This window comes from Pholcus phalangioides, unplaced genomic scaffold, assembly GCF_987345545.1.
Source record: "Pholcus phalangioides strain wild (caught in Gottingen) unplaced genomic scaffold, Ppha-v1.0 ptg000011l_1, whole genome shotgun sequence".
Classification (NCBI taxonomy): Eukaryota; Metazoa; Arthropoda; class Arachnida; order Araneae; family Pholcidae; genus Pholcus; species Pholcus phalangioides.
The window spans coordinates 23,992,682-24,006,768 of NW_028301604.1; the positions used below are offsets into that span (position 1 = coordinate 23,992,682).

Sequence of the window (14,087 nt, forward strand, 5' to 3'; positions counted from 1 at the left end):
CCTGATCGAGTTTATCGATAAAAAGTGAAAAAAATATGGAGCGAAGGACACTTCCTTGAGGAACTCCACTTGTGATGCCTGTCCAAGCAATTTTAAATGGAAAAAATGGGAACAAAATTGATTTATAATTACTTTGATGAACCATATGAATCGATTAAATGGTCTAGTTTTGTTGCCGTTGGATTCAAATAAATCTAGTTTTATGCAAGAGTATTATAGCGTATCAAGCATAGAAAATCATGTTGTGTGTGTGGGATTATTTTTCATCTTTGAAACAATAACTAAACTGAACACAATGGCTGCCTTGTTTTAATTCCACATTTTGAAGTTTTGAAAATCACAATAAGTACACAAAATTGCACAATAAAATGAATGGATAAAACATATCTTTAAAAATTGTCCCTCGTACTATTTTTCTCATAGTTTTTTTTAAATATTCACAAAACAAAAATCGCTGACCTTCACTTTGGCACCGTTCATTCACATGCACAACCACGGCAATCTAGGAACGCAGTTTAAAAGTTACGACTAATATCAGCTGCACCACTAAAGTCTCGATGTGCTTGTGTACTGCTTCATAGCATAAATTTTGACTATTCAAAGAGTTATTCCATCGTTGTTTAAAAACAATGGAACCTTGTCAATGAAGCATCGTATGCCACAGATACTGTATCACACCTTAGCTACGTTTTCCGTCGATTTGAAGATGCCCAGACTTCACTCTCTTGACTTTTTTGTTTCGGGATTAATACTGCTTCATGTAATGTTTTGTAGAACCCAGTCCTTGAACTTAGAAATTCTAGTACACACACCGGGCATATTTGGTTCTGCGCATCCAATGCCCCATGAGATGATTCCAGCGAGAAACCAGTGACCATCATCACCTTGTATTTGCAGAGGACCACCAGAGTCACCCTTGAAAAAAATTGAAACATTATTACATGCAGTATTTTACAATAATATTTTAATTGTTGTTATCGGATGCAATATAAATCGCCAGATGTGACACCACACGATTGATTATAATAAAATTGATTAAGTCTCATATCTACATATGATGCTGAATCCTCACCTGACAAGAGTCACGTCCACCTTCTTCGAAACCCGCGCACATGAAAATGTCAGGAATGTATTCGTGTCTTCCTGCCGCAAGAAACATGTTTTTACATTTTTCATTGCTTATGATGGGAACTTGCACTTCTTGAAGTATCGATGGTAAAACACCTCCTGTAACATATTTATCATATGAAAAATATATCCAGTTAAAAAAGGTAACATGTACTGAGAAGTTGAAATAAGGTTTTCCCTTGTGTGCGTGTGTGTGTATTTTAATATCATGTATTTTAATCAGAAAGAAAATAAAATATTATGAACTTATATTCCTTTTATAGTCATTTATATAATTTTTGGACCTATTAACCTCGTAGTTAAAATTCTTATTGAATTGAATATTTCGACGTTCGAGAAGTTAAAGATATCAATGTTTCAAGCAAGCAGTTTATATAACCACTTAATTAGAATAATATTTCAGTACTTATTCATAAATTTGTTAAAAATTAGAGAATTTACACTTACCTGGGGTAAACCCAAATTTAGGATTGTGAGTATCTATGTTAAAAAGTGCAACAAACTTATACTTACTAATATTAGTGATTCCATTTGAAATTTGTTGTACTCAGGGCCACGTACTTACTTTGGAATACAATTTGGACGATTATGGCTTACCCAGCTTTGATTTAACTTATTTATTCGTTCTCCTAAGAACTCATATATATTAACCCATTTGCATCCCCCACTAACTTCGGTACTTGTTGCCACATCACCACGCATCGATAAGGAAACGTGTTTTTGCATACTTTATACGCGGATTGTTTCACGCTCGGTGAAAAGGGACTCTCACGAATTCCCTGAATATTCCGTTGCCGAATGCAAATGGGTTAATAATTACATTCATCAAAATTCGGTCAGTCTCATCGGGATGTCGTCTTAGTCAGACATCTGGTTATTTTTCTAGATAATAATACTATCGAATCATAAAATATTGCAAACCTTCACTGAGTCTTCCCCAGCCCGTAACAGTAGCATTCTTTCCCACCAAGTCTTCTTCCGATGGTGGTAAACAAATAGGTCCAATGTGTGGATATTTGCTTTCATCTATAGATTCCTCTAATTGTACAAGTGCCAGGTCATTTTCATATGTGAAAAAGTTATATCTGGGATGAACAACTTTTTTTTTTACTCCTCGCTCCACATAACCGTGAGGCTCTTGAACACTGGCAAAATCATACTCTCCGACTCGGATTTTGATCTGCGATAACAGCAAGCTAAAAATGAAAAAAAAAAAGATTTTGTTTTCTAATTACTTGAGACTTATTTTTGTCAGTATCGAAGAAAAAAAACAAAAAACGTGGCACTAACTCATCGACACAATGGCCAGCGGTGGCTATCCAGTTGCGAGTGATGAGTGCACCACCACATCGATGGGTACTTGAGAAACCAAAAAACGACGTCCTACGAACAGATGCCTATGAAAACAAAAAAAAAGAAGATATATGCCACTAAAAACAGTCATGCAAATGATATTATAAACTCAAAGATTTATTTTGGTTAGTTGGAGAACAATGTTCAATATACACATTAAAATGCGAAATATGGTCGATGCTCGCTTTTACGCGAACTTGAACAATTAGATTTTAATATCAAACGGTCGTTAAGTGAGAAAGACGTTCTAAGAAATGAAATTGTTTCGGACTAGATGACTAAATCGTAAAACGTGTTAGTTTGTGGAGGTTCGTAAAATTGAACGACTAGTACACAGTTTTATAGACGGTGATTCAGAAAAGATGGGAAAAACTTTAAGAGGTGGTAGTACACACAAAAACAAAAAATTTCGTTAAGGAATGCATGGTCTAAAATGAAATGCAAACGTGCTACAGGGCGCAACATAGAAAAACCAAGGACACGGGGAGAAAACACAAGAATAACGTATACGTTAAAAAAGCAATTTTAATGAATAAGTTACAATAATTGCTCAAAAGAGCGACTGCCAACGGTGGTGCAAGAAGAACAGCGGCGAAGGAGGGATTGGCAAACGCTCTGGAATATTCCAGGCATATCGCGAACTTCCCCAGCAGCCAGACTCTTCAGCTGTCCCCACAAAAAGAAATCAAGACACGACAGATCAGGTGATTGTGGTGGCCAAGCTACAGGACTACCTCGCCCGATCCATCGGCTTGTAAAAGTGACGTCCAGATAGTACCTCTCGCCCAAAATGGGCTGGAGCTCCATCGTTCTGGAACAACATACCCCGCCAGAGGGCAGTTGGAACATCCTCCAGCAAGTCTGGCAGCACCTCTTGCAGAAACGTCTGGTATTTGCCCTCGTCAAGGCGTTCCAGCAGAAGATACAGTCCTATTAGGTGGTCACCGATGATTCCTGCTGAAACATTGATGGAGAAGCGTCGCTGATGCTCATGTGGATTTACAGACGCCCAGACATGATTATTGTGGGTATTAAATTCATCTCGCGCGAAAGTGCACTCATCGGAGAACAGAACAGTTGTCGCAAAATCTGAGCATGTTGCAGGAGCTAGCGGGCGAAGTCTGCGCGCGAGCATAATCATCTTCATTCAATGCTTAGACTCGTTGAAAATGGTATGGGTGCAACCTCTCACCCTTTATCAACCGCCATGTTGTGAATTGTGGCACACCAAGGCTACGGCTCACAGTTCGTGTGCTTGTAGTTGGCTGATCTGCCACCATCTCCAAAATCTCGTCTTCCCCACCTGCAGTCTTTCTACGAGCTGCATCAGACCAGGAAGCAAGGATGGATTTCGTTTCGCACAGCTGCCGATATAAGCACGCAAATCTTTTCAGATTGGGCAACCACCTGTGAGAAAAACGCTCACCGTACATTCGTGCTGCTTCTGTGGTACTTCCATTTGCAGCTACGTAAATGAAATGCTTGTCTGCTTTTTTAGTGTTACTAAAGTGCGTCATTATCCCGTACGTTACAACTGTTAGAACGATTGTACGCTGGAATAACTTCACAGGGCTGGCATCTGCACCTTCTATTGACTGTGGCGCAGATTTGCATTGTATACAGTTTCTTCTTCTTCCCCAGGTTACATTTTCATGCATGGTGTTCTTTCTCTCCCGAAAAATTTCAACAGGAATGCCGTTTTTAACATTTCCGAAGCGGCCGTTTCGAAACGCGCTAGCGCGTTTGTGTTCCGCGTTAGGCTATGCATTCTTTGATGACAATTGTTTGTATTGGTGTGCACTATCACCTCTTAAAGTTTTCTTATCTTTTCTGAATCACTTTGTATAATACGCATATATACAGGGTGATTATAAAAAAACTATCCCGACATGGGCCCCTAACTATCATACCATTCACAGAAACTGAATGAAATTTTGGCATAAGGTATTTTGAGGTATGCGCTCAAGAATGATATGGAAAACAACAGTGTCACTCTAACAGTTACGGTTACAGTGAGAAAATTTCGAAAATATCAAATGGCAACACCAAGTTTTTTGTATTGGAATGTGATCTCCATTGTGAAAAACCCTAAATAGCGTTCGAACGGCAACTGTAGCATGAAAATCACCGGCGGTAGATAGGCTAAAAGTGAGGACAACCAATAAGGACAGAGAAGCAGCATAAAATAAAGCATTTTATTGTGTTTCACAAATTTTCCTTGTGGAGGACTAATCAGGCTGGGATCTCAGCCGAAGAAACGGTGTGACGAATGAAACGAACATTAATGCTCTGGTGCACGGCAAAGTCCTTTTTACTTTTTCCTTGCCTAGCTCCGGGGATTTTCGTGCTACAGGTGCCATTCCAACGCTATTTAGTGTTTTTCAGTATGGAGATCGCATTCCAATACAAAAAACTTGGTGTTGCCATTTGATATTTTCGAAATTTTCTCACTGTAACCGTAACTGTTAGAGTGACACTGTTGTTTTCCATATCATTCTTGAGCGCATACCTCAAAATACCTTATGCCAAAATTTCATTCAGTTTCTGTGAATGGTATGATAGTTAGGGGCCCATATGTCGGGATAGTTTTTTTATAATCACCCCGTATATATACAGGGTGATCAGCGAATAAGCTCTTATTTCAAAATTAAATATCTCTACAACAAAGATAAATAGAATTATGTGGTAAACGGTATTAGCAAAACTGTAAGAATGTTGTACAGAAATTTCGAAAATTTAAAAAAAAAAACAATAAAACTGGAGATTTTGGGGTTCCGAAAATCCTCATTTGTGTGAAGAGAAACCACTGCATTCGCCTAAAGTTACTGCATGGGCTGCGGTATGCGCCATGTGTGCTGACAAATTGTTCCAAAATTGTAACGTAACGTTCAGTAGTAATCGTTTCTCGCACGATGAAGGGACCGATAATGCCTCTGGCGCATACCGCAGCCCATGCAGTAACTTTAGGCGAATGCAGTGGTTTCTCTTCACGCAAATGAGGATTTTCTGAACCCCAAAATCTCCAGTTTTGTTGTTTTTTTTTTAATTTTAAAAAATTAAAAAAAAAAACTAAATTTTCGAAATTTCTGTACAACATTCTTACAGTTTTGCTAATAAACGTACCGTTTACCGCTTAATTCTATTGATCTTTGTTGTAGAGATATTTAATTTTGAAATAAGGGCTTATTCGCTGATCACCCTGTATATAGTAGGATAAAAATACAAGAGGAATGAAGATAAAAAATGAAGAGGGAAAAGTATCTTTTGAATGATAAAAACGCTAGTGTGCTGCTCACCATGCATGGGGTTCCCCCTGATGAAGACCCACTACACAGGTTCTCTATTTCACTCTCATAAAATTCAATTTTTTTTCCTTTTTCTTAAAATAATTCTTTTTCGTGTAATCGAAATAAACTTTATAATATACATATATATATATATATTATAAAGTTTATTTCGATTACATTTTAATTCATATCAATATAGCTGAAAATTGTGATAACTATCACCTTCGTGAAATTTCACTGAATAAATCAAAAAAAGATTCAACATACTTGCCAAGGCCAAGATCCGAAAGCAGAGTTCTTTCCACCAACAACTTTTTGCTGAGGATGAGGATTTTGTACACCGCATTTTTTTTCTGAAAATTTAATTTCAATGTATCATTAAGTATTGATTGAAATTTCTATCTACGATGTGTGGTTAATTATAAATTAACGTGTAAATTTTTGTGAAATTCGCAATTGCAAGTTCAAATTCTAATATTTTCCAGTATTCTAGCACACCGTAAATTAAGAATTCACGCACTTCTTGGGGGCCATTGGAAATATTTCAGAGATCCATGAGATTGTTAAGGATACAATCAACTTGTTATTTTCATATTATATACTGAATACTATTTGAGAAAGTGTCCGTGTGTAACACAACAGGTTAAGAACTCTTCCCGCAATTGAAAATAACGGTTTCTTGAAGTGATTACAGTAAGTTTTACAAATTGAAAAACAGTAGTACTGTCGGCGCTCGATATAACGACCCCCTCCATCCCGGCTGAAAATGACGTTATATTGGGAGGGTCGTTATATCAAAAGTAAAACATATATGGTAGTCGTTCTATGAAAACATTTGGGACTTATCCTACCGGTCGTTGTAATGGAATGATCGCTATAACGAGTGTCGACTGTATTTTGAAGAAAGTTTTCTCTCCGCACAAAATTGATGATCAAGTCGATACTTGATCAGCTCACATCAATGAAGCTGCCAAATTTAGAAAAAAAATCTTATTGCAATAGAGAGTATAAAATATGTGTAAATATCTTACGATTCTTTGTTTTCGGGGTTCCGGTCGACATGATTGCTGGAGTTGGTGAGCTTGGGAAAGGCCGAGAAGGATTTGCTGTCACTACGATTGGCTTCCATGTAGGCCTAGTTGGGAATCTACTTGATGTTACTGAACTCGTGGTTACTGTTGACAACGGAGATGACGTCGGAATAGATGGCATGATTGACAAAGTTGTTGTCCGTCTAGTTGTAGGAAAGAATACTGTGTAATTGCGATTTAGAAAATCAAACAAACTAAAGTGAGTGGTAGATTTTTGAGTTGTAAATGGCTTTGGCGTGCTTGGTAGCAATACAGGTTCGTGTACATTAGGCGTTTCTGTCGTCAACTTATTGCGCTCTGCAGTGAGAGCAGAAAAATCCGTCGTCGGTTTACTAGTATTAGTTGATGTTGCTTGAAGAATCGTAGTTGCATACGGCTCCCAAGTTGGTCTTGGTGGGAAATACGGCCTATTGGATACTGAAGGAGGCCTGGAAGAGTAACGAGTCGATGTCGTAGTCGTTGATAAAGTACTAGATGTGGCAGTTGGGCGATCAACACTGAAACTCCATGTAACAGGCTTGGTGCTAAAGTATCCTGAGAAATAATTATTTTAAATAAATTTCAAGAGTACATTATGCACCATTAATAAATTTATCGAAATAAATTATAAATTTAGTTAAAGTTTTTCTTAAAAACTAAAGTACTGAAATAAATTTTGCATTACTGTATCGAAACTCAGAATAACAATATGCTAATTAATAATAGCATTTTATTTTCGAAATTTAGAGAACTCGTACATAAAAAAAATTGATTTTATTTACTTTCAGTAAACGTACTAATTTTTGATAAGAGGTTTTAAAATAGTTTGAAATCATCGAAACTTCCTGAAGATGAAGTGTTGTACTTATACAGTCGGATCCCGTTATAACGCATACCGTTATAGCAAAAATCTCGTTGTAACGAAAACTTTTCCAATCCTTCAAATCAATTTACATAGCAACAATGTATTGTGCAATTCCGGTATAACGAAATGAAAAATCCGTTATAACGAACTCGAAAACGAGTTTCCGAAAAACAAAAGAGTCAATAGAGTCAACTCCATCTACTTTTTCAACGTTTTTGAAAAAATCGGACGAAATTGAAATACTGAAAATTCAAACAGTAGTTATTGGATCTCCTAGGAAAAAGATCTAACTTTCGAATTTACAAGATGTGGATGCAGCTGTGTTTACCTGGTTTCAGGACATTCGTTCCCGAAATGCGCCAGTTACCGGTCCAGTCATAGGAGAAAAGGTTTTGGAATTCGCAAGTGCTTTTGGATGCGAAAACTTTCAAGCAAGTGTCGGTTGGCTGAATCGTTTCAAAGAACGGTATAGTGTGGTAGCAAAACAGATTTGCAGGGAAGCAAATTCAGTTGATATGGAAATGTGAATGAATGGAAAGCTGGTGAAATAGCGAAAGTGATAAAGTCATATGATCCTTCCGATGTATTTAACGCAGACGAAGCCGGAATCTTTTTCCAACTGTTACCTAACAAAACTTTGACATTAAAAAAAGGCAAGTACATTTGGTGGCAAAAACTCCAAGTGACCCTTAACTGCTTTGTTTTGCTGCCATATGAACGGAACCGAAAAGAAGAAAAGTTATATTGATTCGGAAAATTTGTGAATCCATGATGCCTGAAGAACGTGAAATCACTGCCTTTTAATTACAAATCAAGTCGAAGGGTTTGGATGACTACAAGAATTTTAAATGAGGGGCTAGTAAAGTTCTATGGAAAAATGAAGCGAAAAAATAGAAAGATATCCTGCTTCTTATCGCCAATTGCACGGCCCACATTGAATTTTCAAAATTAGAGTGCATTCACATCGAATACATACCTCCTAACTGCTCGTCTGTTTTGCAACCATTTGGCCGATGCATAATTAAGGTGGTGAAAGGAAAATACCGTACGAAACTGCTGAGATGTATCCACTAGCTTGATAATAAAGAAATAGTGAGTCCTGGGTGGAAGAAAGCAAATTTAATCGCAGCAGAATTCCGTGAAACACTGAACCGTTCCACAAAGTGGGAACACATCGCAAAAGAAACGTCTGTTCCGAATGGACGCTATACGATTTCTTTTCTGTGACGATGACGTCTTTATTTCGGAATTGCCAACAGACAACGATATCGTTCGTATGATACAAGAAAACAATGAACAATCGCTTGCGGACAGCAGTGACGAAGAAGAGCTTTCACTACAGTATGCTTTGGTACCTACTGCATCTGAAGCCTTAGCAGGTTTGGAACTCTAAAACGATATTTATCAGATCAAGAGAACCTTCCGGACCATTTGTTTGACCATGCGTATACTTTATACGGATTTGTTGTTTCTTCGGCTTTTCCACAATACTTGTGCAAAAATAAAAAAAAAATTACGACTTATTTGTCTCTAAAATGTTAATTAAGTAAAACTTGTGCAAAAAACTTCAATGCTTAATTGAGTTGAGTTGCTTTGTGTTATTTTTAAAATTCAACTTCATTATTTTTATTATCTAGAACGTAAATAACTATTTTTTCCTTAGAATCGAATTCTTTTATAACGAATTTTTTTTTGCGCATGTTAAAAATCGGAAATTTTTTTATAATGAAATTTTGTTATAACGAAGTGATTCCTTCGGTCTCTTGGAGTTCGTTATAAAGGGATTCGACTGTATATTGGTTATGCAATTACTATGAACGGAATTGACATACAGGATGCATATGCAACATCTCGCAGCCCATTTTACTGGAGTACCGTTGATTCAATTAGAAAAAGTATTTAAATAACATGTGCACCTCAGATACGTCATTCATATTGTAAGGGGTTGTATAAATATTAAAATAGAAAAAAATTACTTTTTATACGGACACCCTGTGCTTAAAACCCAATTCGAAAGTTGTTGCCCTGTCTCTACTGAGGCAAAGGGGAAAAAAACCCGCTTCCGAGTGCAATATTCTCTGAGATATTTGAATTTAAAAAATGTAGAAAAGGTGGGGAAAAACAGCATAATGAGAGTAACACGCATTTTACCCTCATTTATGTTGTTTTTTAAGATGAAGTACCAACATGTTATTACTTTACACTCTTTCGTGACAATTCATTTTGGTTGTCACGAAAATTTACCGCACGATGCGGCTGTTTTATGTTAGTGCGTGGGTCCCTATCAACTAAAATATTCGTTAGCCGAGTCCGTATTCGCTAGCCAAGGCAGAGAAACCTCGGGAAAAAAATCTTCGTTAGTCGAAAAATTCGTAAGCCTAGGCGTTTGTTAACCTAGGTGTAACCTAGGTATATAGTGAGTATATATATATATTCTTCTCCTATATATAGTGAACACTACATATAGGAAATGTGCGTTAACGCGGGGCTTCGAATTAATGTTCACACACACACACACACATATGGTAATGGTAACTATATATAGTTTCGTTTCGGAGCTGATCAACAGTTATGATAACTTACACTAGATGGCGGTAAGAATGATTTCGGTTTCTCTTTACTTGACAAGCATTGCAATGCACAAAAATTTTGAGTTTTTTGGCGCAAGAACCCTCTAGGTCAAGCTGCACCAAAACAAATGTCCATATAAAATTAATAAAAGACTTGTTCTTGTCATGTCAAAAGGTAAAAGTATGCATGAAACGCAAAGCAATGACAGATTGTAAAAACTATAATTTGTCGTATAAACCAATGGCTTTGATGAATTTAAAAATGCGAGATGCATCGCAATGGTCATTTAAAATGTCGAGAAGTGAAAGATGATTCTGACCAAAAGCGGTCGTAAAATGATGACGATGATGTGAACAAGTAAAAGCATGAGAAATGGTCAATGTATAGTTCTTATATTTTTGTTTTTCTTTATTTATGTGGGCGCCTATAAATAACTCCACTTATATTCTTACCTTATTTTAAACTTTACTTTATTAATAGTATCCTGTGTGTATATATATATATAGCAAAGGCGTGCAATTAGCGAAGCTTATTATGATTTCCGCTACATGCTGTTTGGAAACGTACGTGTTTCATTAGTTTACAACTATACAAAGAAATATCGACGCTTACAAAAGCTTCAAATGTATTTGAATAGAAATGGTTCAGAAAAAAATTCATATTGTTAACAATAATAATAATACAATACGTTTCAAAAGTTTTATCCCATTTTAAAAACACACATTTCAAAATAATATTCATAGTTATATAATTGAAGTGCAATCCAAATAAAATACATTAAATATATTTTATCGAACTCGACATTGGTAAATACTTAAAATAAGATATACTTTTAAATTTTGGTGGGAAGTCTTTGTCTCAAAAGTTTAAACACTTTATGCAAATTTTAAAGAAGACGTATTGTGTCGGCTGAAATGACGTGTTTTCAAAGTGGTATAAAGCAAAGGGAAAGTTTAGTTTAGCATTTTGAATCAACATGCTAAAGTCATTACAGTTCACATAGGAGGGGATTTATACAATCTTCAAGTGCAAATCGGAAGATAAGACTGTTGGACAAATTTCTAATGTTCTTAACTGATGAAATCGTGGTATATATCAAGTTCTTGCCAAAAAAGAACGTTTCTGAGGAATAAAAGAGAACTGGAAGGCCACTTGTGCAATATGTATTTGGACAGACAGGATGGTCTAGAGAATGATGTCATCTGAAAACATATTTTTGTACCAAGTGAAAAATGTGAAAAAATATAATCTGTATCTAAATATATCAAGAGATACTGCACATAGATGCATAAGAGACCGCAACTTCGTTAAACTGCAAAAGAAATGGTGTGCATACCATGTCTAAAACAACATCACAAGAGATGAGATTGAAGTGCAGCCAGGAAGTGCATTTCTTATGGAAACAAATGGCTGAAAGGTTATAATCAGAAAGGCAAAAAGTGAAATTCCGATGACCACGATGCTGGAACACTCATTGGCATGACTAAGAAAGAGCCAAGGGCTATCTTCGGATTATGAAAAGGTGGCAAATTACTGATGATTTGAAGAGAATTTGGTTTGAATAGTCAATTCTTGAGGGAAGATAAGACTCGAAGAAGAATCAGGAAACACTCAAGCAACATTTGCTACCATTTTTTGAACCTCTTGGGATGAGAGTTTCAGCATGTGATTATGCTTCCATTCCTACTTCAACATGCACAAAACAGTAGCTCTCACAATAAATTTTGCTATTTTCAAACTAGCCATTAAACACGGGTCTGTTGAAGAATCTTTGTGGCATTCTTATCCGTGAGGTTTATAAGCATGAAGAGCAATAAAATCTTCTAGAAGGACTTCGTATTGCTATCGAAGATGCTGGCATTCTTTGAAGCCAGAAATCCTTCAAAATATGAATCTGTCAATGGGAACACGTTTTTTCAAAGTGATACAGGGACAATAAAATATCATTGGCACTTAATTTTGGGATTGTATGTGTTACAACAGATTTTTATTGTGTTGTGCTTAAACTTTTGCGACAGATTCAAATGTCCAATTTTTTATTTCACATCAAAAATCACGATTAAATTATTAGTTGTGACAGTTTTCATGTGTTCAACATAATTATGACATCTCTTAAGGTTAAAAAAAAAATTAAGAAGGTTACACTTTCTCTCCACGTTTACCCTGTGCTGCGGCAAGTGGAACTCAATTCATTTATACTAACCCCGTATCTATTTGCATTGGCTTTATAAACTGTAGTAGACATGATATTGAGATTCCTAACTGGCAGAAATATGGAGAGTGTATTTGCTATTAATTTCCCTTCGTATTTGTTATATTCCTTTCATGCTTAAACTTTTGAGACGGACTATAATAGAAAATGACTGCGCTAATTAAGGTAAACTGAGGTAAGTGGGAATTGGGGGTAAGTGGAACTACACATTGTTTGCTAAATTCAGTTAGGTTATGGGAACGGTCTTTTGCGGTAAAAATGTAACTGTTACGATAGCTGCTCATACAAGGTTACAAGGAAACTTCATATACAGAAGTTAAGGTTTGTGGTAATGTCGCTACATGTTGTGCCCTTACAACATGTTTAACATTTCGACTATTTCTGAACGTGCGAGTTGACCTAATATCGAAATATCGATTTTTTGATAAAAGTTTCTTCCTTTCTTATTTTATTTTATCTGTCATTTCAATATAACTATGACATCTATGTAGATAAAGTAGAAATTAAGAGGGTTACACACTTTTTCTCCACGTTTACCCTGTGCTGAAGCAAGTGAAAGAAAACATTTACATTGACCCCCATACCTATTTGCATTGGTTTTATCAACTGTGGTACAAATGTGAAGAAAGATATAAAGCTTCTGAGTCAGCGCTAGCTGCTTCTATAGACTTAAAAGATGAGTGTCTCAAAATAGAGGAAGAACGAAACTATAGACATAATGTCAAAAAAATTTTCAGAAGCAAAGGTTGGTGACTGGGGTTTTGTCAAATTCACAAATAAAGCGTCAGTAAAGATGCTCATTGGGCAACTAACCGAAGTTTAGACTCGTCGTGAAGCGAAATTCGGAAAAAGGAATCGTTACCATATCTACTTGTTTTCAATGGCCCAACAGTGAAAGTTTTGATTGTATATCATATCGTATGCCAGTATAGGTTTACATATCTACATATATTTACACATATAAAATTTTACATAACAAATTTTGAAATTAAAATTTTTTTAAATAAGTTGAGTCAATGAAATCTCAATCTTTTGCTTCATTTCATGACCTCACAATTTTATTTTATCTTTAATCAGTTTTTATTCAATTACATTGATGTCATGCAATTTTTTTGCATTTAATGCATTTTTTTGAAAATTTTCAAAAAATTAAGTATTAGAGATATATGTAGAACTTTATACCAGCATATACAATTACAAATGTAAATGAAATTTCTTAAAAAAATTTGAAATAATTCAATAGTACGTTCGATGATATTTCTACTAGAGCATATTTTTGTTCACCGTGTTAAAAGGTATGAGACCTCTTAAACTTCTTTTATTCATGAATCATCATGATATTTTTAAAGCATAATGAGCCTCAGGTTACAATTCCCTCCTTGAGGGGGCAAGTAAAACCAGCGCCCCACTAAAACATGAAATTAACCTTGAAAAGGGGACAATGTGAGCTATACGAGGCTAAAGCACAAGACTTAAAAGAGAGCGATTCCAAACAAAAACTTGCTGCCATATTTTCAAAAAGTTTCGTTGATATTTCTTACGTAGGTGCTAGGTTGAACTGGAACTAATAAAAACATTGGTTTCACTTACCTCAGTGTATT

The 14,087-nt window shown here is 35.9% G+C and overlaps 1 protein-coding gene across 1 annotated transcript in view; it reads right to left on the reverse strand.

The window, feature by feature from the left end:
- Positions 1 to 293: 293 nt before the first annotated feature.
- LOC149080251 (uncharacterized) overlaps positions 294 to 14,087 on the reverse strand; it is a 34,669-nt gene continuing 20,875 nt past the window's right edge. The window contains exons 4-9 of the mRNA XM_089239340.1: positions 6,800 to 7,393; positions 6,036 to 6,121; positions 2,419 to 2,525; positions 2,050 to 2,324; positions 1,073 to 1,227; positions 294 to 915 (exon numbers count right to left, since the gene is read on the reverse strand). Coding sequence (XP_089095466.1) covers positions 757 to 915; positions 1,073 to 1,227; positions 2,050 to 2,324; positions 2,419 to 2,525; positions 6,036 to 6,121; positions 6,800 to 7,393 — 1,376 coding nt within the window. The 3' untranslated portion in view covers positions 294 to 756. The remainder of the gene's footprint in view (positions 916 to 1,072; positions 1,228 to 2,049; positions 2,325 to 2,418; positions 2,526 to 6,035; positions 6,122 to 6,799; positions 7,394 to 14,087) is intronic.